General features: G+C 51.8%; 1 protein-coding gene across 2 annotated transcripts in view; it reads left to right on the top strand.

The window, feature by feature from the left end:
* The window catches only part of MPPED1 (metallophosphoesterase domain containing 1), a 74908-nt gene that overhangs the window by 32798 nt on the left and 16997 nt on the right, over window positions 1–25113 (top strand). For both annotated transcript variants that reach the window (XM_032882821.1, XM_032882822.1), the window contains exon 4: window positions 17681–17906. In XM_032882821.1, coding sequence (XP_032738712.1) covers window positions 17681–17906 — 226 coding nt within the window. The remainder of the gene's footprint in view (window positions 1–17680; window positions 17907–25113) is intronic.

Raw genomic sequence — 25113 nt, 5'->3', positions numbered from 1 at the left:
TGTTTCCAGTTTGTACTTGATTGTTTACTCAATGTAGTTTTGCTGGGCACTTGTTACGGTGCTGGGCATGATTCTGGGCACTGGGGATACAGTAGTGCTTAAACAGAAGACGGGGCAAGGACAAAGAGAACTTTCGGTGTTGGACAATCAGGATAAGGGGTCAAGACAGGACCTTCTGATGAAGTCACATTTGAGCAAAGACCTGAATTGGGGGGAGCCAGTTAGGGAGGACATGCTGGGCAGAGGCAGCAGCTCTGAGTCAGCGGTGCTGGTGACACCTTTGAGGACCCCTGGACAGGCACCCAGTTGGATTGCCATGGAGGGCTTGAGCGAGTGAGTGGGGGAAGCAGAGGATAGAAGGGGTAATGGGAACCAAGTAAGGAAGGTCAGGTGTCTTCATGTAGAAGTGGCACTTGAGGGAGAACTTGACATTTGGGCAATGTTTGGTCAAGTGAAGGGTGGTTCAGGTCTTCTAGCTCAAAGGGGCAGGCTAACCAAGGGTCTGAAGCTGGAGTTCTGCCTTGCCATTGGTTTGCAATCATTCACTCACTCTGCAAATATTTATCGAGGACCTGTCTTGTCCTAGCCCTGTGCTAGGTGCTGAGGGTATAGTGGGTAGCAAAACAAACAAGACTTCTACTAAAGAGACATATACATAAGAAAACACCATGGCATGATGGAGACAAGGTGAAATGGTAGCCTGTGACCAAGTTAGACCCATCTAGGTTTAACTCAGAGCTCACCTGCCTCCCAGATGTGAGACCATGGGCAGGTGACTTACCTGCCCTGGGTCTCAGGTCCCCGTCTGTATGGTGGATGACCCCAGGTTGGTGGTTGTGTAGAGGAGGGATGTCATGGGCTCAGAGCCTTTGCTGGGCTTCCCTCCATGACCGTCCTCTTCACCCTGTAGGGCATCTTCTCTTGTTAGTGCTTATTTGAGGCTGTGGAACCATTGGAGGAAATGGTTGGTTGGTAGAGAAATACTGGCTTGATCCTTCAAGAGCTGGGAAAGCAAGATTTTCTTGCTGGTGTGCTTTTTCTTCTTCTTCTTTTTCTTCTTCTTCTTTTTTTTTTTCCTACCAACGTGGAGAGATGTGTTCGGATGTGAAATAAGCCTGTGGGTTTTTTTTTTTTAAATGTCATTTCCACACTGGACTTCATTCCAAAACAGGAATAGTCAACAGCCAGAACATCTTGGCTAGCACAGCAATGAAATATTCTGTCCCCGTGTGCACACAAACTTCTGAAATGTCTGGAAGATCCCACCATTTCTCTGTCCACATCTTCCCCCGCCTGCCTCCTGCACCTGGACTCGGCACAGACTTTATCAGAAGCTCTGTGTCTGGTTTGGTTTGGAGATTGTGATCACCACTTAAAGAGGGTGTGGATACCGCTCTGTCCCACTGCTGCTGTTTTACCGAGCTGCCTCTGCTTAGTGGGGTGTCTTCCCTCCTGGTCTCTTGCATCATCCTCACAGCTGGCCCTTCTCAGACCTCAGGTGCATGAGAAGCCCCTGGAGTGGGAGTCTTGTTCAAATCTGGATCCTAGTTTGGCAGGTCTGGGATGGGCTGGAGATTTTACATTTCTTACAAGCTCCCAGGTGGCCAGCAGAAGCCCTAGACCAGTGCTGTCCAGACCAGTAGCCACCTGCCTCATGTGGGTATCGAGCACTTAAAATGTGGTCAGTGTAACCAAGAAACTGACTCTTGTGTTTTATTTCACTGTAATTAATTTTGAAATTAAAGAGCTACAGGGGGTTAATCACTCTTATATGGGATGACACAGCTAGATAATCCCTTGAGATGTCTGCTGTTAATGTCTCTGCAGATGAAGAAGCCAAGCTCAGTCTGGTGAAAAGCTTGCCCAAGATTGTACAGTAAATAAAAGTGGAATCAGGATTATAATCCAAGGTCTATGCTCTTTCTTAAATTTTTATTATTTTTTAATACCTAAGAAGATTTTTTTTTTTTTAATGTGGAAACCTCCCCTGTGTATCCAGAAAATCCTGGCCTTTTTGAATAGCAAATTTATGACCAGGAGTACAGGGCCAACCAAACAAAATGATGGGTAAGATGCTGACAAGATGGGAGAATTTGTCCAACACCCTACATTTCATATTCAAAAAAACACGTCTTGCTACAAAGCCTCATTTCCAAGTGTCGGGGCTTAACAACAATAATGACTTCCTCTGGATGGTCATTTACAGTTAAAAAGCACTTTCCAGTTTAAAGGTGCTTTCATGTTGTTTCCTTATTTCTCCCTTGCAACAAGAAGCCTGGGTTCTTTGTAACGTTGTCCCCACTTTACAGATGAGAAGACTGAGACCCAGTACAGGGATGTGGTTTCCTGGAGGTTACTTAGTTCCTGGCTTTCAGATGTCACCGTCTCAGAGAGACATTCTCTGGATTGGTCAGCTGTCCCACCCTGAAGCTTCCTGTCGGGCTCACCCGGCTTTATTTGTTCCATATCCATTATCCCCATCTGACCTGGTATGTAATTGTTTATTCCTTTATTGCCAATATCCCACAAAGGTCTCTTCTGAGGTAGGGATGCTGTTGGTTTCGTGTATGCCTGCGCTTCAGCACCACGGACAGCGCCAGCCCCCAGGAGGCACTCTTCTTTGCTTATTACTTATAAATTAAATCAAATTTCTTACATGAGAGAGGAGCCAGTGGGAAGGAAGCCGCCTTTGGAGCAGCAGGTGGACCCCCTTCCCAGCCCTGCCTGTCCACATGCCAAGGCTGCTGGGCGGCCTTGAGATAATCATTACTCTTATGCCTCAGTGTTATCATCTACAAGTGGGGTACCAAGTGGAGTAATACACTTTCTTTGTGGAACTATCGTGAGGGACTGCATAAGACATTGCAGTTGGGATCCTACTTAACTAAGCATGTGGGTCTGGAGAGACTGGCCTCGGTTTTCTCATCTGTAAAAGAAATCCAATATTGACAGAGCTCAATGAGGCAGTGGGAGATCTGGGCTCAGCATGGGGCCTGGCACGGGATACAAATATAATAAATTCAGCTACTATTTCTGTTGTGGCTGTTTTATGAATGCATCTAAAGTGCCCAGCACAAAGTAGATGCCAAGCTGATGGCAGCTTTAATTATTATTATTAATATCATCCAAAGATGTCTTCCTTTTTTTTTTTTTTTTTACAGTTATTTAAAAGTTAGGATTTGGTTCTTTGAAATTTGTTTTAAAAAGAAAGCAGGTTTTTTTAAGTGTATAGGTTTGCTTTTTTGATTTCTCTTAAGAAGAAGATGAATTTCACACCTTTCCGAGTGTACACGATGCAAATGAAGATCTGAGACTCACCGAAGGCCGTTTGGAGCTAATTCTGGGCTGGTTTGACAACTACAACACTGAAGGGGAAGCATTGAGCTGACAGAGCGGGGCTTTCTTGGGTAATGTCCCAACCTCTCAAAATAGTCACTTTCTAGACTACCGTTGTCGTATTGGAATTCTAAAGAATTTTTCGTTCATTGATCCAACTGTGGCCCCTCCCCACCTTAGTACTCTTCATTCTTTCCTTGCTGTGTTCGGGGTGAAGTCCAGACCTTTGCCTGATAGCTGGGGCCCCTGTGGGTGTGATCCCAACTGTCCCTCCCAGGCCTGCTTCCACCCTCCTTCCTCGGCCCTGGGCTTCTAAGCAATTCCCAAATAACTAGCAGGTGAATTTTTCTACCTCCAAGCCTTTGCTTGCATGGGGTGCGTGCTAGGAGGATGGACTTACCTTGTCTGCCTGGGAGTTCTACTCAACCCTGATACCTAGTTCTATGATTGTATCTCTCATCCACCGTTTCAGAGTCCTCCCTTAATCCTGGTCAGGGAAAGGGAAGCTAGTGTTGTATCTTCTGTAGGACGTTGTGCACCCCCACTACAGATCCCAAACTGCTTGCTTGTGTCTATCACACACTAGAGGGCAGGAGAAGGGGCTGTGTCGGGACCTCTCTGTTCCCAGTTCTCAGCACTTATTAGAGCCAAGGAAAAGGACTGTGGAATAAAGGGCTGGGTACACAGAGGTGCAAGATGATTTTACTTCAGTGGATCCTAACATCTAAAATGTCTTTTTAGCTTTGAAATGGTGGGCTTTACAAAGAAACATTTTAAAAATAGGAAGCCTTGGTCTTAATCATTTTTGAATACTTATTTCAGTGGCTACTCCAAAAAACATCACTTTGGGCTATATTTTCTCCTCTTTAAAAGAGTTGTTTGTAGCCAGAAGACACCTGTGAAACCTTTTGGAACAATATTCAGTAACACAAGGGCTAGGTATCCGACCCTGTAACCCTGCCTTTTATCCAGGGCTGTCAAACCCCAGGAGAAATCCATGCTGGGAGTTTTCTGGGGAGGTAGGAGCAGGTGTGGGCTTCCTGTCTGAAGCTTCTCAGCTGGGACCTTTCGATGTGGGGGTGGGGGGTGGGATTTGGTCAAGGAGCCGAGGCTCTAGATGGCCACTTAGTGTCTTTCCACCTCAAAACCATGATGACCTGTGAAGTTCTAAAATCATTTGCCTCCACGATTAGGAAGATTGGCCTCCAGGGTTCTAAGATTTTAAAAGAGCATTTCTAGGATTCTAAGGTCCCAGGAACCTATGGTTCCACGAGCTCACAATTCTAGTCGTCTGGGAGTCAGGTCCTTAGTTTTCTTTTTCTGAGATTTTTAAAAAATTTAAATTGTGGTAAAATATACATGACATTTATCATTTTAACTTCTTGTAAAATGTACATTTCAGTGGCATCAAGCACATTCACAGTGTAGTGCAACCATCACCACCCCCCGTCTCCAGAACTTTTTCATCTTGTAAAACCAAAGCTCCATACCTATTAAACCATACATCCCTATATCTTCTTCCCCCAACTGTAGGCAACCATCATCTTACTTCCTGTCTCTATGAATTCAATTACTCTAAGGACCTCATGGAAGTAGAATCGTATAGTATTTGTTCTTTAGTGACTGGTTTATTTCACTGAGTGTATCTTCACGGTGCACACATGTTTGAGAACGAATGTCCTTTTTTAAGGCTGAGTAATATTCCATTGTATAGATGTACCGCATTGTGTTTATATGGTCTTCTGTTGCTGGATGCTTGAGTTGCTTCCACCTTTTAGCTGTTGTGAATAATGCTGCTGTGAACATGGGTGGACAAATTTCTCTTGGAGACCTTGCTTTCAGTTCTTTGGGGCATATACCCAGAAGTGGAACTGCTGGATTGTATGCCGGTTCTATGTTTAATTTTTCAAGGAGTTTTTCCATAGCGGCTATTTCATTTGACATTTCTACCAACAGCACACAAGGATTCACATTTCTCCACATCCTTGCCAACACTCGTTGTTTTCTGGGTTTTTGATAACAGCCATTCTAATGGGTGTGAGATGGTATCTGGCCGTGTTTTGATTTGCATTTCTGTGATGATGAGTGATGTTTGAATATCTTATGTGCTCATTGGCTATTTGTATATCTTCCTTGGAGAAGTGTTTATTTAAGTCCTTCATCTACATTTTCCTTGTTGAATTGCAGAGTTTTTAAAATATGTTCTGGTATTAACCCCATATCAGAAATTTAATTTGCAAATATTTCCCCCCTTTTTGTGGGTTGCCTTTTTACTCCATTGATGGTGTCCTTTGATACACAGAAGATTTTAATTTAGAAGTATTTTTTTCTCTTGTTGCCTGTACTTTTGGTATTATATTCGAGAAATTAATTGCCAAATCTAATGTCATGAAGATTTGCCCCTATGTTTTCTTTTAAGAATTTTGTAGTTTTAGCTCTTACTTTTAGGTCTTTGTTCCATTTTGAGTTAATTTTTGTATGTGGTATATGGTAAGTGTTCAACTTCATTCTTCTGCATGCAGATAGTCAGTTTTCCCAGATCTGCATGTTAAGAATATTATCCTTTCCCCCATTGAATGGTCTTGGCACCTTTGTTAAAAATCATTCGATCATATAATTTTGGCTCAGGTCATGATCTCAGGGTTGTGAGATCAAGCCCTATGTCAGGCTCCATGCTGGGTGTGGAGCCTGCTTTAAGGTTTTTTTATCCCTCTCCCTCTGCCCCTCCCCCTCTTCTCCCTCTCTTTGGCCATAAATGTGAAGATTTATTTTGGGGCTCTCTCTTCCCTTCCATTGATCAGCATCTGTATCTAGGCCAGTACCATACTGGTTAATTACCATAGCTTTTTTGTTAGTCTTGAAATCAGAAAGTGTTTGACCTCCAACTTTGTGTTTCTTTTTCAAGATTATTTTGGCTATTTGGTGCCTCTTTAGATTCCATATGAATTTTGGCATGGGTTTTCTATTTCTGCAAGAAACATCGTTGGGATTTTGTTAGGGATTGCATTGCATCTGGAGATTGCTTTGGGTAGTATTGATATCTTAACAATATGAGCCCTTCCAATCCATGAACATGGGATGTCTCTTCACTTATCAGTGTCTTCTTTAATCTCTTTCAGCAAATGTTTTGTAGTTTTCAACATACAGATTTTTTGCCTCTTTGGTTAAGCTTATTCCCAAGTATTCTGTTCTTTTTGATGCTATTGAAAATGGCATTATTTTTAGATTGATTTTAGTGTATGGAAACACAACTGAGTGTTTTGCATATTGTTTTTGTATCCTGCTCCTTTGCTGAATTCATTCAATTTGTTCTAAGATCTATACTGTTTTTCAAATGGTCTTCAAAAGCTGTTTATAAGTGCCACAAGATCTTCTGAAAAGTATTATGTCATTTAAAATAAAATCATTTGGAACTCCTCATAACAGGAGAGATCTGGAAAGGACATAAATATATGGCAACAGTTTTTTATTTTTGGAGGAATGTTTAGTAGAAAAACCTCTGACACATGTCGTAAGTGTTGGTTGTGACAGAGAGGGGGAAGTCATGGGCTTCAGCTCAGAGAGGTCTGAGTTCAGATTCCCACTTCCCTGCTTATCAGTTGTGTAGTTATATAACCTCACTGAGCCCCAGTGTTTATCTATATCTTTCAAACATGCTGCCCATTTTGCAAGACTGTTATTTTGAGAGTTAGAAGTAGGGCACGAGGGAGCCTGTCTCAGGGTCTCAGCAGGGGACACCTGTGATATCATTAATGTCTACCTGACCAGCCCAGGTGAAGACCTGCTTGGCCAGATTTGAACCTGGATGCCCGAGTAATCCCAGCACGTAAATGCTCAGAATATCAGAGGTACCAACCAGTTAAAGTTTTCTGCCTTTTTTGTCTTTCAGTTGGTCTTAGTTTGATTTGGTTCTAGGTTTTGAACAACAGGCAGAGCAAGTGAGAGGTCAGGCTACCCCTGGAGAGAATTAAGTAGTGGGCAAGGAGCCCCTGGCCTCCTGTTGCCTTCTTATTTAAGTTTTATTTGCATTAAAGTAATATGTATACATAGTCATAAGGTGATAAGAGGCTTATGATGAAACCAGCAGTCCTCTCCCCAGCCCCCTCCTCAGTACCGATTCCCATTCCCCAGGTAATCCTGGTAGCTTTTGTTACCAGGGTGTCTCTAAGTAACAACCTTATATGACTATCTTTTATTTTCCAATTTTAGATGTTATTCCTAATTTCTTACAATTAAAAATGTAGATTTAGAGGGGCGCCTGGGTGGTTCAGTGGGTTAAAGCCTTTGCCTTTGGCTCAGGTCATGATCCCAGGGTCCTGGGATCGAGCCCCAAATTGGGCTCTCTGCTCGGCGGGGAGCCTGCTTGCCCCTCTCTCTCTGCCTGCCTCTCTGCCTACTTGTGATCTCTGCCTGTCAAATAAATAAATAAAATCTTTTAAAAAATGTAGATTTAGAGACACAGACTCTCCACCCATCTACGCATATCTCTTCTCCTGTCTTTTTAATATTGTTCTAAGACAGTTTTAGGTTAAATATTTGTTGCGCAACTTGTTGTGTTTCCTAAAGTAGTCAATTTTTTTGTGTGCTTGCTTGTTTTCTGTGTACCCATCATGGTTAATTCCTGTGTCCTGCAGAGGTTTTTGTGTTTTATTTTTTTTAAGGAATTTATTTATTTATTAGAGAGAGAGAATATGAGTGGAGGGGAGGGGCAGAGGGAGAGGGAGAAGCAGGCTTTCTGCTGAGCAGAGAGGCTGATGTGAGCTTGATCCCAAGACCCCGAGATTATGACCTGAGCCGAAGGCAGCTGCTTAACCATGGAACCACCCAGGCACGCGCCCCCGCCCCCCCCCCCCCCCGCCGCCGCCCCGCTGCCCCACCACAGTGTGATGAACTGTGCTAAGCCATCTTCTGGTTCCTTTTTCTCATTTTCCCTTGAGCCTCTGACCCCAGGTGGTCTGGACTGTTGATCCTGCATACAGCCATCATCCTAGAGTCCCTGCCTGTCTTCCATCCTGGAGCCCCTGGTTCTTGCATCCCGTGGCTTCCTTGTTTTTGTGTTTACTCCCTCATTTTGGTGGAACACACCCTCCAGTAGTCTTCTGAGAAAGAGTGCAGTAAATAAGGTAGGCAAAGTAGGCAAAGTTGCATGTCAGAAAAAGTCCTTACTCTGTCCTCAATCTTGATCATTTGCCTAGCTATAGAATTCCAGGGCCGCACCCCATTTTCCCTCAGGATTTGGAAGGCACTGCACCAGAAACATTCTCATCACTTTGGGTGTAGCCAGGGAGAACCCCACTCTTGTTTGCATACCTCACCCTTAGTGTCTGAGCTCTCTTGTTTCTGGGCAGTGTGCCTTGGGTGTGAGTCTTTTTTCATTCATCTTTCTGGGCACTTGGGCAACCTTTGTAATGGTGCAAACTTTGCCTTTTAATCCTGGAACATTTTCTCATATTCTTATATTTTTAAAAGTTTCCCTCTTCTCCCTGTGACATCTCCTTCTACAACCCATACAACTGATTTTTGTATCTTTTCTCGCCTGGCACTCATGTCATTGTCTTTTTGTTTCAGTCTCTGAGAGATTTTCTTAACTTTATCTTCCCACTCTTTAACCAAATTTTAAAAATGCTGCTACGATTGTATTTCTTTTGTGAAGAGCACCCTGCTAGAATTTCATGGGTGCAATCTCTTCTATTATCTCACTGAGGGTGTTAATTATGTATTAAGTTATTTCTCCCGCATCAGTCCCATTTTCTCCAATTTCCTTTCTTCTGCTTGTTTTGGTCTCTGAGTCCATGATCAGCCTGGAGGTTTCCCTCCCAGCTCCGAGGATCCTATGTGTTTGTGCATGTGTGTGTGTGTGTGGGGCAGCTTGCCATGATGGGGACCTGGCCATCTCCTTGGCAGAACCCCCTATATCTGTGTCTGTAGGTTTCCCTCCTGGCCCTGTCTTTCCCCCCAGAGAGGGGTTCCCCGTTTGCAAGCCTGGCTCCCAGGATTTGCAAGCTGAGTGAGGAAGGGACCTGGGGTCTCCAAAGTCACCATGTTTATGCTTTCACTGTATCTTCCTCTGGTTCAGCCCCCACCTTGCCGCCCATCCTCCCTCCGGCCTGATGGTCCCTAAATAGGGTTCTTCAGAGATGATATTTTCCCTTGAAACGAAACCCCCTTCTTCTGTGGAGACTAGCGGGAAAGGGCCAGGTTCCCTGAGTGGGTGTGATGGGGAAAGGGTCCAGACCCACCTGCTCCTACAGGTTCTAGGTCAACCACGCACCTGGGTCTGAGCCCCCTGGGGCCTCTGGACACGGCTGTTTTGGCTTCCTGTGACACCCCCTCCCACAACCCTTCCCTTCTCCTCCCCCAACCCTCTCCCAAGGCTTTGGTTTCAGTTTTTTCTGCTCAGTGCAGCCAGTCCACTCTATCCAACCCTCCAACTCCCAAACCTTTGTCCTTGGAGGGTCATGCCTTTTTGATTGCTTTACTGTTGATGTCCTGGGATGTCAGCAACAAGTAGAGGGATGTGGGCTTTCAGATGCCATTTCAGTGAAAGTGCCCTTTTGGCCCCACTGTCTTACCCTATGACACTGCCGGCGGGGAGCTCCCACCCCAGCATTACTCACACACATGCCTGGAAGGTCTCAGAGAGCTGAAAGGGCTCTCAGAAGGTCAAGACCTGCGCATCCGCTCCTCGTGGAACACGGAGTAACACGACGCACAGCTTCTGGAGGCCACCACCTGACGGGCTGGTCGCGTCTTAATGGTCATCGGTCCCATTCATGACAATTAGCTTCACCTTCCAGAACATCCTTCAAGAACTGGGTGGGTGACCTTCGGTGGGTCATTGACCCCTCTGACCCTCATCATCTGTCCTGCTGGGTGATAATACCTCATGGATTCAGTGAATGTGTGTGATGCCCCAGGGCTGGGCATGAAAGAGGAATCGGGCAGGTCCCAGGAGGGTGCCCAGGCCAGTGGGGGAAGCAAGAGCACTGGCTGGGCAGGCTGGGAGCCCTGATCTGGTTGGGTGAGGGATAGTGTTTGTAGCCGGCGTCTTGGAGGAGGTGGCCCTTGGGCTGACTGTGTAGGGCGAGTGGAACTGGAGTGGCCTTAGAAAGAAGGGCAGGGAGGAGTCCCAGGTGGATGGAAGAGCAGGAGAAAAAGACAGGAGGCCTCCGGCGGCTGAGGCAGCATGGGCAGGGCAGGGCAGGGATGGGCGTGTTGTGCAAGACAAGGTCAGAGCACCAACAGGGCCTGTCCCAGAGGGGGCACCATAACCCCAAGCGCTGAACGTGACCAGCCTGGCCCCTACCTGAGGCCCCAGGTCTTTCCCGAACACCTTTGCGCACGTGTGTCCTTCCAGGCTGTGGCTTCCTGGGAGGTTCCTGCGAAATCTTTCTGGCGGCATCTGGCCTTCTTTTCGGAAGGAGGGATGCAGAGACGTTTTGGTTGTCCCGTTGAGCCTGAAGTCACTCTGCAGTGGTAGTTGGCCCAGGCATTTAAAGATGATTAGGACTGAATGTTCCTGTTTTTAAAACATTTCCCAGGAAAAACAAATGTTTGAAAGTTAAACATTTTGGCTATTAGGATGGAGCAGAAGAAAAATTGCATTTGCCTCTTAAATATGGGCACCAGCGCTGAGTCGGGAATCCAGAACCCTCCCGTGCCGGACCGCGGGCCAGGTGGGGATGGTGGCAGGCCCTGCCTGCAAGTCGGTGTGCGGTCCACTGTCCCAGGACGGGTCCTTCCCACCCTGGGTGTCTGCACATCCAGCTCTGGCCAGGTTGACCTGCTAGCAGACCCCAGGCGGTGACCTGACCTCCCTAGCCCTCTGTCCTCATCTTCATCTTCCCAGCTAACGTTTCTGGACTGGATCAGCTCTCATCCAGGTTGAATCCATATGCCTGTAACTTTCCATATTCTGATGCTCTGACATCTTGGGGCCTTGCTGAGCCTGGAGGCACGGCCTCTTCCAGGGTTAACCAGTTCTAGAGAGAGTAAAAGGACCCACCTCTGACGATGCCTTTCGTATACAAACCAACCCACCCAGAGTCTCCGGCTCCACCCCCACCCCACTCCTTTATATGCTCTCTGGCTCTCAGCTCCTACCTGGGCTCCCAGTCGCCCCAGGCACCCAGGCACCCAACAGGTGGTGGCAGCCCCTGGGTCCCCGAATCTGCCAGAATTGTCTAGCCTAGCCAGTCCTAAACTCGCTTACCCTGCCTCCCTGTCTTGTCCCTTGGAAACCACAACAAGGCTCTGGTCCGGGTTTCTTCTCCACTCCCTCTGCCTCCTGACCCACTCTGGCTTCCCCATGCGGCCAGTAGGGCCCTGAATGCCGCCTGTGTCTAGGGATCTGGAAATATAAACTCCCTGATTCGTGACAGTCATTTCCATGTCTGTGCATCGTACTTATACCTGAATTAAACAAATCCTGGGGTAAGCACAGCACAGGTGCTTTGCAATCTTCCTAGTGTGCTCCTTGCAAGAACCCTAAATCTTTCTTACAGACAAAGACACTGAAGCTCAAAGAAGTGAGTTTTCACCCCAGGCCAATCAGCCAGTAGGTGGAAATAGGATTCAGGCTTTTGGGGCTCCATGGCGAGCCCCTCAATGGTAGACTTCCTCTTACCTGGGGAGCTTTGGGAATCTAGAAACATTGACTGTAAAATGTAAATTGCCTATGACACCGCCTTGCACCAGGAAACACTCACATCAGGACAACAGAAAACAAATTTTGCAGGCACAGCTGCTGTGCGTGTTCCCGTCCCCGGGCTCCAGCCACTGACCCAGGCACGCGTCTTCAGACCTCTCCTGCCTGTTGCGGCTTCACGAAGAACTCCGCATCCCCGGTGCTGCCAGCCCCTGTCCTGTGTTTGTGCTTGGCTCTGTGAGTCCGTCCCAAGCACTAATGCGCCCGCACTGCGTCGAGACCCACCGGGGGCTCAAAGCAGAGTCGTGGGGCTTGCTCCATCCCGGTGTGATTCTAGACCGCGCGCCATACCCAGAAGCCTGCTAATGTGAGTCTCCCAGACACGGGCAAGTGTTTAAACACAGAACTGTCAAAGATGTACTAAAAATGCAATCAGAGATCGTTACGCCGTCTCCTTATTCCATCCCCCTCTGCTGTGTTCTGTGAGATGGGAATGGGCGGGAAAAGCCTTAAGTGGGCATTTTCCTGAGTGTCGCTGCATTTAGAGAACACTAAAACTCTACCGGGCTCCCGCGCCGCTCCGGGAATGGCATAGATTATAGAGAAGCTGCACAGACCTTGTTGAATTTAACGGATTATGCAGTTTGGAGGCAGCACTTTCTGTTCGATGGGACGGATACGCGTGAGCAAAAAAGAATTGTAGCCCTTCGGAAGGAGATTAATCTTGGAAGCACAAGTAGCAGAGGTTTGCATTTGTGTCCCTCTGTGAGCCCCGAACGCCGTGCATACTTGCCTTGTGGCATCCGTATGTGGATGCGTATCTATTAGGATATATACGGCAAGTGGAAGGTTCAAACACTACGGTCATCCGGTCATCCTCTACTGCTCAGCTCACTCGTACCTAATGGTCCTTTTACCACCAACAAATCCATGGCTAGCAAATGCCAGGAACTCGGATAATCTGGTCGAGAAGAAAGGAAGCGTTTAGGGAGAGGGTCTGAGCATTGCAGAATACACAGGTAGGACAACACCCAGCATTCTGGAAAGCAGGGCTGGTTTTCTTGAGGTCTTGGGGCTTCTCAAGGATCAGGTTGGGAGATCAGCCACCCTGCCCAGGACCTAACCAGCCTGTCACGCCCACGCTTAGCTCCTCCTACCTGTCCTCATCTTTTTCCAGTCCACAGCACATCAGGCACGTCCGGGGAGAGGCTGGTGTGGCTGCTGTCCAGCACTCCCGAGGTGGGAAAGCAGGGGTTCACCGTCCCGGCTCTCGGCTCTCTCGCTGTGTGACCTCAGGCAGTTCCGTCCCCTCTCTGATCTCCAGTTTCCCCCTTTGTTTGCTCTGTGGTGTGGCTGGAACCCCTATGTGCCACTTCTGGGACTGAACTCATGACTGAGTCTTATTCATCAAAGTGTCCCTGATGGTGTCTCTCTAGCGTCTGGAACAGGGGTTGGGGGTGGTATTACAATGGGGCCCAGCCTCCAGGAAGAAAGCGAGTTTCTGGTTTGATGGGATTTTTGGGTAGGCTGACTGGATTCTTTGCTTCTGAGGGGCCGACAAGGGGAGGTGGGTAAGAAAAAACACGGGGACCCATCTGTCCCCTCTCTCAGCTTCACCTGCTGCAGAAAAGTCCCTTTCCTGGTGTTCAGGCCCTTCAGGCACTTTGTCAGGCAGGTGCTTCCCTCACGTACTGGGCGGCTCCCCTGCAGGCCAGCCTGCTTCCCTGCCGCTGGGAAGGACAAAGGGAACAGCATTAATTTCCTCTGTGTGCTGAAGACTTTGCGTTCATCTCATCTTTTTACCCACAAAGCCCCTACCAGTTACCCAGCCACCAAGGTCCACAAACTCTCCCCAAGCTTCACGGCACAGACAGAGGCGGGGGAAGGCAGAAGCCAAGCAAGAAAGCCTGTGCTGGTTGCTCAGGGGGCATTTTATCCACAGTCAAGCTGGTAAGAGCTGCAGGATCACGGGAGCACCTGGAAGCTAAGGCAGCCTTAGGCTGTAACAACAGAGGTAGCAGTCCTAGAATAGAGGAGGGGACTTCTCGACACCACTCCAGGATGGTCAGTCCATTCCAGAGTTTTAGTTCCAGCTCTCTGACTCCCACTTGGGAGAGAGCAGTTCTGATCGGAGAAGATTCAAAGATGGATATTCAGGGTTGGGGGGCGGGGAGGGACATGGGTCTGAAAACATGCCCTGTTGGGACAGTTGGAGAAATGGTTTGGAGGAAAGGTGAGGGGACCCAGGAGTTGGAGGTCGGTTGGTGTAAAGAAGATAGGCAGAGTTACCCAGGATGGGTGGATTGATTAATACATGTATTCACCCATCTCTCCCCATCCATCCATTCATTCATAGTCTGTCCATCTCTGTCCATCCATCCTCCAGCCTGCCAGCCACCCGCACACTCACTAGGAGGCAGTGGGCACGATGGTTTGGGGTGCCAGTTCTGGGTGAGTTTGATGAGGCCAAGCCCCAAGGTCTACCAAGTGCCCAGTGCCGTCTGTGGTTACCAGCCCCCTCACTAGTGATTTAGGTAAACTTGGGCAACCTCTCTGAGCCTTGCTTTTCCCAGATGGAAAATGGGGATAGTTCTACTTCGGTGCCTGTGATGGTTATACACAGCTGGCGAGTTGCCAGGTCCAAGTGGCCATCCAGAGAGGTATGTCTGTGGTTGGACGTCCAGCTCAGAGGGGCGCGGTGCCGGACCATTGATGGGTTTGCCAACGGACGCGCCCCCTGCCTCTGAGCCACGTGGCACCTGCTTCTCAGGGAGAGCCCAGACAGTATTTGAGGGTATCAGGCATCAGGTTGTTGCTCCCGTCCACACCTGGCTTTGTGTACAGGAGCCTTGACCTCCATCCGCTCCTCCCTGGGAGGGAAGAAGCCTCAGTTCCCTCCTCTGTGGAGGTGGGAGGAACAGGGCAGAGCTGGCAGCTTCGTGCTCACTCCCGGTCCCCGGTAGTCGGGAGCTGCAGAAATAAATGGAATCGTACAGTTGGAGTCATTTGTTAATTAGCTTAAGTAACACCCCCAGTCAGAGACAGGACGTAAATACATTAGTGCGGCTCCCCCCGCCGGGGCGGGGCCCAGACTGGGACGAATGGGTGACGTGAAGTCGAAACGCAGACTCAGAGCTGGAAGGCGGTGAGCAGAGGCCAGCCCTCGTCCCCCGATTGCAGAGCGGGAAGGGGCTCAGCGAGGGCTCCCAGCTGACTCCGTGGCTTGGAGGCCTTAAAGGAGTCAGAGTCGCTGACCCAGAGATGCGGGACCAGCTGGACCAATGTCCAGCGGGCCCCGCCCCTGCTCACCTGCTGTGGGACCTGGGCAGGCTCCTGGCCTGAGAGCCTCATGTCTCCAGCCACAGAGCGTATCTTGGAGAGTTCCACGGGGACTGGAGGGGCCGGCCTTTATCCAGGGTGGCTGGCCCGATGATGGGGTCCAGGAGATGGCAGCCTTCTCTGGGGTGTCCTCCACGACCCTTCCCCGGATGCTCAGGCCCCCGCAAAACTCCTCCCTCCCCTCCAGCAGCTGGAGCAGGGCCGCTGAGGCCTTCTCTCTCCATGTCACCCTGTGATGCTATCGGTGGCTTCATTTGCCAAATTTCTCCTGGGACCTGCCAGGGATGGGACGAGTAAAGCAAACACGTCTCATCCTGTACCCTGCAGCTCTCTGGCTCGGCTTGGGGAACAGGCAGGTGCTCAGCACCTCTGGGCCGGGCCCAGCAGGGTGGCCACATTGGGAAGGCAGGGGGCCTGGAGAGCCCAGACTGGCAGCACTGAGGGGCGGGAGCCTGCCAGGAGTGGGCGGTTCCTCAAAATGAGTGATGTGGGTTGGGTGTGGGTCCTAGGGCCAGGTGAGGAGTGGGGCAAACAGATACAGCTTCCTGTCCGAGGGAGGCACAGATACTCAGCCCTTGTCTGGGCCAGGAGCATGAAATTTTAAAATTGATTGATCAATTTTTAGAAAACAAAGAATGGCATTTTGGGGGGAGACTTTTTGCATTTTTTTACATTGGCAACCAGATTCAAATAGAAAAGTTATGCCAAACAAAATGTGCCTGTGGGTAGGTCTGATCTGCAAGTGGTGGCCCAGAGAAGCTGACACTGTGGATACCAAGGGCTGTGTGTCTCTGTTCAGTGTCTTCCGAAACCCCAGAGTGGTTTGTCTGCTTTATAGTGGGGAAACTGAGGCAACCAGCTGGTAGTGGCCGAGCTGGGCCTGGGGCCCTGGCCATAGAGCTAGTCATTGTCTCAGGGCTCCTAGAATTGATAAATGCCAAGGAGGAGAAAACCCTCTTTTCTCAAGCCTGTGAAGGATTCTGGGGTGCCTGGAGGGGCACCATGGGCAAGATTATGGTTTTCTGCCAGTTTTTCAGAAAACTTCTGTCTTGCTCCCTTCCCCACTCCAGGGCTGGGCTGAGACTCAGATGGCCCTCGGGCAGCCGTTTGCCACGGCGGAAGAGCTCAAGACCAGACAGGATGTGTAGGTCCTGGTTTCAGGGGTGGGGCCAGGGTGGGAAGAGAGAAGGTTCCAACTACATCTGGACTCTTCTGTTCCCTTGTAATTTGAATACAATAGTCATAGTTATGGTGCCCGAAACATTGTTGTGTTATTGTTTATCATTCTCACGACTTACTGTTTGCCCCAAAGGCTCGCCCTGCCTCTTCCCGGAGCTCACACAGGGCTGGGAAAAGCACACTTCTTCCTGGAACGCCTGTTGGGAGCCAAGTCTGACTGCATGTCTGTCCCATCCGATCTGATATTGTGAGCATCAGGACTCAGTAAGGCACATGGTCCTTAGAAGTTGGGGCATTTCTGGAATTGGGTTCTTGACAGAACATTCACGGGGCAGAAGATCCAGAGTTTCATGTCACAGGCCAGGGCGGGAAGACCCGGCTATTCCTGGACTGTGTTCCCCTGGGAAGCCGGTCACAAGGCAGGGGCTCCGTGAAGTCCGAGGGGCCAGAAAGGTCCATAGCCCCCAGGAAGGGGGCATTCCCCGGGCACACCCACCTTGATCAGAGGGGAAACTGAGGCTCAGAAAGGTTATGTGACTTGCTTATTTGAGAGGTGACGGTGTGGGAGAACGGCCTGGGCTCTGCACCGAGCCAGGCTGGAAGGACCTGCTGCTGGTTCAGCCTGTGGTCTGCGTAGACAGCTTTGTTCGGGTTGCACTTGGCTTGGACAGTCAGGTTGGGCCCTTCCCCAAGTGGGGGTTCTCCAGAGGTTTCACACGGGCTCTGTGAGGAACTTGTGCTTCCTGCTGGAGCGTGGAGGCTCCTGAGTCAGGCTCCCTGCGTGGTCCGTGGCCTGGGACAGTGAGGCTGGGGACCAGGCCTGGAGGCCTGGGGCAGGGTCTCCTTTCAGGAGGAAAGCGGCCTAGACAAAGGAGCCACTGGAGGCAGTCAAGTCCCAAAGGTGAGGCCAGGGGCCCGGAGGCAGCGGTGCAGGTTCCTCCTGCTGGCCTGGGTCTGGTGGCCTGTCACTTAGCTGCCACCAGAACAGGAAGGCTGCAGGGAGGAGGAAGGGCCCGGTTGCTGTCACCTCTGATGCAAGGGCACTGATGGGGTAGCGAGCAGCTGGGGCTGCTCCCCCGGGGGATTCCAGAGGCTCTCGCCCGCCACCCTCCCCTGGCTGGGGGGTGGCTCTCAGCCTGCCAACGGCGGGGCACCGCATGTCTCTGTCCACCCCTGCAGGCAGCCTGCCGTACGAGTACAAGATCGTGATTGCAGGCAACCACGAGCTGACGTTCGACCAGGAATTCATGGCTGACCTCATCAAGCAGGACTTTTACTACTTCCCGTCTGTGTCGAAGCTGAAGCCGGAGAACTACGAGAACGTGCAGTCTCTGCTGACCAACTGTGTCTACCTGCAGGACTCGGAGGTCACGGTGCGGGGCTTCCGCATCTACGGCTCGCCGTGGTGAGTGCGCCCTGAGCGCCTTCCCGACCTCGGCTGGGGGGCTGGGGGGGCGGGGACTGAAGGCACAGAGGGAAGTGGGACTGGGAGAAGCACTGAGGAGTTCTAGACCCCAGCCCTCCTCGCACCCCGGTGTGGCCCCGGACCGGTCATGGCTGCTCTCTGAGCCTTGGTTTCCGCATAAATAGCTGGTAAGTCATCCTATCACCTGTGTCCTCTGTGCTGTTTGTCTCACACACAGGTGGCTACTGTTATCATCCCCAGTTTCCAGGTGAGGAGGCACAGAGAGTGTGGATCTTGCCAAATGTCACACAGCCAGGAAGGGGCAAAGCTGGGATTAAACCCAGGCACTCTGGTTCCAGAACGCCTTCTTTCAACCATAGTTCTGTATGCTAGGACTCTCCCCATTGCCCATGTCCCCTGGCATACACCAAACGTGCCTGGGTGAGGGGTGACAAGTGACCAGCCAGGCTGAGGAACAGCTGTTGGGATTTTCCTGGTTTTCTGTGTCAGGGATGAAAGTTGCTTCACTCACGAGTACACATCAAGCTCTTACTCTCTGTTGGGCACACAGAATCATCAGGCCTCATCCCTGGCTCAGTGGGGGTCATGGTGAGAATGAGTCATGACTCTTCTGTGTGATGGTCCACGTGTCCTTCAGAGCCCTGGTGATGATGATGGTGATAGTGATGGGGTGATGGTTGTGATGGCCATTGTAGTGGTGATGGTGGTGATGGTGGTGATGATGGTGGTGATGGTGGTGATAATTAAGATGATGGTGATGACTGTGCTCACTTCAGCAGCACACATACTAAGAAGATGGTGATGACGGTGATGGTGATGATGGTGACCTTGATGGTGGTGGTTGTGATGGTGATGGTGGTGGGCAGCAAGTCATTCCTGAGCAAATTCAGTAAGCCAGTCCCTGGGCTAAAGTCTCCGTAAGCATTGTTTCTAATTCTTACTCAGCCCTGAGCAGACTGATTTAGTGTCCTCATTCTGTAGATGGACAGACCAAATGGCCCTTAGAGGGCTTAGAGCTGGCAATAGCCACAGAGTGCCAAGAGCTGGCAGGGTGAGGAGGGGACCAAGGAGGCTCCTTGGAGGAGGTGAGGTGACCTGAGCAGTGAGGGAGGGGAAGGGCATTCACAGCTACGGAGAGGTCAGAGCCTGAAGCTGCACCATCAGAAGTACACGCAGGGAGGCTGAGGGTTGATTTGGGGGCACATGGGGACTGTATGGGTGCAGGGACTTTGGGCAGAGCTGTTACCAACACAGTGTGCCTGGGAAACTCCTGGGCTGTCTGGTGGATGCCACGTGGTGACAACTGGTGCCCAGAGGCTGCTGGCGGGTTTAGGACCTGGTTCCACCTTGCCAAGGCATCCTCATGGGGTGGAGGGAGGATGTGGGCTGTCCCACGGTCCCTGAGCCAGAGGAGGAGCCTGCTGCCATCTCTTTGCTCCTCGTCGTGTCTGGGGTCTTGATGATCTCCCTGGGGTCCTGATGATCAAGGACCACGGGGCACTCGAGGACATGCTGAGCTCGGTGCCAAGGATGGGAGCGGAGAGGAGGCGGTGGAAGCTGCCTGGCAGGCTGCTGCAGCCCAGGCGTGGAGAAGGAGTCTGGCTGAACGTGCTGGAAGGACTGGAGTGTGAGGAACAAGAGGGAAGTCAGGAGAAGAGGCCTTCAGGTACCAGACCAGGCAGCCTGGACGGCATCCCCTTGCCCCGTGTTTTGAACACCCCCTTGTCCCTGCACGTCCACACACATACACAACACTTTAAAAAAATATTCTATTCTGTAGGAGTTAATAGCGTGCCTTGGGAACCAAATAGTATCGGCTCAAATCTTGGCCTCATCTTTTATGGGCTGTGTGACCCTGGGCAAGTCACTTAACCTCTCTGTGTCCCAATTTCCTTCCCTGCAAAATGAGAGCGAGAGTGTAGGTCCCGCAGATGGTGGTCGTGAAGGCGGCAGGAGGGGTTAGCTGGGCCTGGTGCCTGCACTCACAAACTCTCCATGAACGGAGCCCCACTGCTGTTATATGCTGCAGGGGCCAGCCTTCCAACTGGGCCTTCCAGAACCCAGAATGTGGCCTGGAGGACAGGCAAGGGATGGGGACTGGCACCTGTCACTCAGTGTCCATCCCCTTCCCCCACAGCGGCTGTGTGCACCCCTGTGGCTGGGGCCTGAACAAGCCCTCTGACAGCCTGCTCTTAGGCTCATGGGTGTGTCGAGGGCCAGGGAGTTGGACCAGCTCTGTGGCCCCCTCTGCCAGCTAGATGCCAAGGTCAGGTGCTCTGAGGCCTGAGTGAAGTCCAGCTGCTCTGTGCTCAGGCCACCAGTGGTTCCTGCCTTCACCTTTTGTGGTTCCCCGCCTGGATAGTTCTAGACTCTTTAGTTCCAGACTTTCCTGGGGACTTCCTATTTTCTTCTTGTCCCCTTTCTTGTCATCCTGGCTGGGGGCACACCCACTGCCTGATGCCATGCGAAGCTCAGTACTGAGTATAGGAGTGGGAGGGGCTCAGGCCAGAGAAGGGACCCCAGGAGGCCCTGGTGAGATCCAGGAGGGCTCCCTGTAGGAAGGGGGATTTGAACTGTGGTTTCTGCAAGTGGAGGAGGCAGGAGAGGAGCCATATTTCTGAGGCCCACTCCGTGCTCTTCTGGTTGCTGTTATGCAGCCATCGATGCTGAGGGCTAAAGGGTACCTTGTCTATGCTGCACATGCAGGCTGTGGGCTGGAGTGTCAGCAGCTGCCCTGGTTTCCCTTGGGCCCCATCTGCGGCTGGGAGCAGGTGGGGGGAGTCACAGCAATAGCCATGGGCTCGTGGTTGGTTAGTAAGGGAAGGGCTGTTTAAATTGGGATGCTATGAATATTTAGCTGTGTGACTTTAGGCAGGTGCCTTAGCCTCTCTGGTCCCTCTGTAGAGTGAGGAAATGATACTACCGTGTTATAGTTGTGAAGTCCGTGTGGGCCCATCCAGATGAAGGCCTGGCCCAGACCAAGGCCCTGGAGGTTTGTTGCTCCCGTGTGGAGGCCAGGATGAGGTTAGCTCTACTCCAGCTGATACCTCAACAGCCCCCGAGGCAGGGCCAGGACCCTCCCATTTCACAGAAGGGTAAGTAGAGGTGCAGGTGGAATGTGGCTTTAGACTGGTTGTCTAGACTCCTCATCTGGACTCTTCCTGGTCCACCATAGAGACCATTCAGCGTCCTTGTACAAAACCTACTTCACACCAGGCCCAGAACAACGGGCTGTGTTCCTTGGTTCTCCAAAAAGCCTTCTGGTGTGCCAAGACCTTACAGGCCCCACGAGCATATTGAGGAGCTCATGGTCAGCTGCTAATTGCTTCATTCGTTTGTCAAGGCTTTATTGAATGCCACACACTGATCGAGGCCCTGGGGACAGGCTGAGAACCAGACAGGTGCAGCTCTGGCCTTCACGGGGTTAATTTCATCGTGGGAGACACATCAGCCACCAAATCCTTGATTCCATAGGGGCCAGGAGACGAGGGGTGGGAGCTGGGGTCAGGGAAGTCTTCCCCTGGGAGGGGGGCCAGACACAAGCAGCTATGCAGGGCCGGGGGTTGGGGGCTGGGGATGCGTGTGTTTAGGCATAGGGAACAGTTCAGGCAAAGGCCAGGAGGCTGGCAGGGCTGTGGGCGTTCTGGAGCCGACACTCAGTGCTCAGTGAGCCACAGCTCCCTCTGCCTGTCACCCTGTGTCATCAACCTGCTGGGACCCTGCACAACACAGCTGAGGTCCAAAAGGGACGCAGGGCTCATACGTGCAGGCTGTCAGCCAAGTGTCGTTCCCTGTGTTCAGACACACCAGGAGCGTCCCCAGGCTCTGCCTCTCGCTCTGGTCTGACCTGGTGAGTCCTGTGTCTCCAAGCCTCAGTGTCCCAAATGCACAAGGGGACATGGTCCTGCCAGGTTCCTCTGTGCTGTTCCCAGGTGATGCTGGCCTTTGGGACAGTGTTCATGGCCACAGCACCTCCTGGTCCCACTGCTGATTCTGCCCGGTGCGAGGGTTGCGCACCCCCCAGCTGTCTGCTGAGGCTCAGCAGCCCCGCGCCGCCTGCCCGGACATATGGCGGCTCATCAGAAGGGTAGCCCGGCCAAGCTGGTGGTAATTATTACAAAGTTCAGATGTTTGGGTTTCCCTTTCTTTTCCTTGCTGTCCACACATGGACTGTCATGGGGAGTACAGGAGCTGCTCTCTCCAGCTTTAGAAGTGGAATCATACCCGTGGGGGGATCGGGGGTTGAACAGAGCAGTGGTCACAAGTGCCCGGATTGCAACCGAGTCTGGAGCCTGCGGGCAGGGCTGACCCAGGTTGAGGGGCAGAGCTGTTCGGTGTGACCGTAGCAGGCAGAGCAGGAGGAGCACAGAAGACAGTGACAAAAGGCAGGCTCTCATCAGTGCGGGAAGACCGTCCCACAGGCAGGAGCCCAGAAGAGCAGTGATATGTATGACCTCACTGAGTGCTGAGCTGCCTGGCACGAGGAGTATGCAAGCACAGACCCACTGTGTTTGGGCTTGGCATCTTCCCAGCCCCTCCCCGCTTAAAGGGCCCCAGTTCCTCTGCTTGCGTGGAAGGTCCCCCTGCAGAGGGAGGGTCCTGTGTGCTCTCGGGGGCTAGAGGGGCAGGGAGAGTCATCTCGGTGCTGCCCTTGGAGCAGCGGCAGGGCGACCAGGTTGGCCTTGACATGGACTGTCCAAAACAAGCGAAGAAGGGGAAACAAAGCAAACCCGTGGTCACCACCATTGGCCCTTCTAAGTGGTGTCACCGGGGGACGCTCTGCGTGGGAGAGAATCCTTCCACATTTCCCTTGGGCCCCACGTTCTGAAGGCCATAAGGCCACCATGTGTCCAGGCCCCTGCGGGACTCTGGAGATGCAGACGTGCATTAGGCCTGGCCCCGCCGTGTGGGGGCTCGGGATGAGGGTGGTGGTGGCTGGACGGGGGGTGGGGGGGGTGGTTCCGTAATGGCCAACACCCCATGCCAACCCAGCCTTGGCCCAGGGCAGTCCCTGGCCCCGTGCTTGCCTTCGTGTCCTCCTCGGCCCTTGCTCCTGCAGGACGTACAAGACACGGTCACACACACACACACACACACACACACACACACACACACACACACCCAACTAGGCCTGGAGGCGCAGGTCACGCACTGTGCGTTCTTCAGGGGAACCGCTAAACCGTCTGTCAGAGTGGTGACGCGGATTCCTGTCCCCAGCGGGCCATCCCTCGCCGAGCATCCTGGCCGGCACTTGGTACGGTAGGACATTTAAATCGCATCCGTTCTGCCGTGCTGGCCTCCCCGCGTGCTTTCGTTGGCATCCCCTGATGGCCAGGGACACCGAGCGTCTTTTGTCGGCCACTCGGGTGTCTTCTTTTGTGAACCGCTCATGTCTTTTGCCCATTTAAAAAAAATGGGTGTCTGTCTTTTCTTACTGGTTCGTAGGGATTCTTCATGTATTGTGAATGGGAACTCTGTCCTAATATGATAAGCGGCTTTTCGTCCTCTGGGACTCTTTCTCCCAGCCGTGCCTTCAGATGGCCAGACGTACTTGGGGGTAGTCAGACATATCCGTGTTTTTCTTTGTGGTGGGTGCTCTTGGGGGTCTATCTAAGAAATCCCCCCGCCCCTGGAGTCGTGAAGATACTTCCGTGTTGTCTTCTGGAAGTTGGCTCTTCAGCTCTGTGCCTGGGTGTTGGATCTGCCGGGGGTGAGCGTGTTGACGGTGAGCAGGAGGGATCCCATCTCCGGCGTCTTCGCACAGATGCCCGCGTGGCCCGGCACCGAGTGGAGACAGTCTGTCCCTCCTGGCACGCCCCACACTAGCCATTTCCACCTTTGTGCCTGGGCTCGGTGTCTGGGCCTCTCCTCCTCCTTTGGTCCCTTAGCTCCGGGAACACGCTGGCTTCGTGACTTTGGCAATAGCTTTCCGTCGTGCCTCTTTTCCGACTAGAATGTTGGAGGCTCCGTGAGAACAGGGACCCAACTCTCTGTTTTGCGGTCTTTACTCCAGTGGCTGGGACCGTGCCTGGCTCATCAGAACAGTGTTGGATGGATGGGTAGAAGGATGGCTGGATGGACAGGTGACGGACCCCAGACTGTGGGAACTCAGTTAACATTCGGGCCTGGCCTGGCATGGTGTTCCCGTGTCTTTCTGGGACCTTCCTCCAGGCCTTCCCCCAATTTTCTCACCTGCAAAGTCCTTCTTCCTCCTCCTTGATGTCGGTCCCTCCGGAGCAGAACCTGACCGTGCCACCTCCCTGCTTACCCTGCTGACTCTCACCCCCAGGCTGAAGGCCTGCCCCCCGCCCCCGCCCCATCTCCGGACCCAGTCCCCTGCCGCACGCCTCGGACCCAGTCCCCTCCCCCACGCCAGCAGAGGCTCCGTCGCTGCGGGCCTCCGGTCCCAGGTCTACTGGGGGCAGTGTGTTTGTGACGCCGCGCCCGGGGCACTGTGACTTGCCAGTCACAGGAAAGCCACGTCTGGTCCTCTCAGGAGCAGACTCGGCACCGAGCCTTGGGTAGAGGCGCTTAGAGGAAGGGGTGGGAACCGACCGCGGAGAAAGAGGAAGCGCTAAGCTGTCACAGAGTCTGAAGTGTTGGAAGAGGACTCTGTATACATGCCGTATTCATTTATGGGTTTTGGATACATTTTTTGTTCTCATTTAACTGAAAACGGCCTTGATTTAAAAAAAAAAAAAAAAACCACGCGTGCGGGAGGGAGTGAAATTGGCATGCAGCTCGTCCATCTGGTCTAATTACTTCTGGTATTTTGAAAGAAGGAATATAAACCTGCTGAGACATTAAACTTCGAGAAGAGGCTGCCGGCCGTTGCCGGGCGTCTGGGCGCCGATCCTGGTGCTCAGCTTGGAGGCCTGGCACTGCCTGCAGGCAGCGGGGCGTGGGGGACCCTGCCCCTCTCGCAGGGAGCCCCTGGCCTTGAGGACCAGCTCTCTTTAAATGCCAGGACTGGACAAGGCCACGCTTGACACTCCTGCTGGCGGGCGGGCGGGACCCAGCCGGGTGATCCTGGGTTGGAATCGTGGCTTTCTGTGAAATGACAGCTGGGATAGGCCCCTGCTGAAGGGTCACTCTTAGAGTCCCAGGGGGTCATGTGCATAAATTGCGTGGCATACAGTAGATGTTCAGCACACGGTGGTCCCACTCACCGTCTAACCCTCTGTAG

Source organism: Lontra canadensis, unplaced genomic scaffold, assembly GCF_010015895.1.
Source record: "Lontra canadensis isolate GAN:19392208 unplaced genomic scaffold, GSC_riverotter_1.0 scaffold84, whole genome shotgun sequence".
Lineage (NCBI taxonomy): Eukaryota > Metazoa > Chordata > Mammalia > Carnivora > Mustelidae > Lontra > Lontra canadensis.
This window is presented reverse-complemented; position numbering and strand designations above follow the sequence as displayed.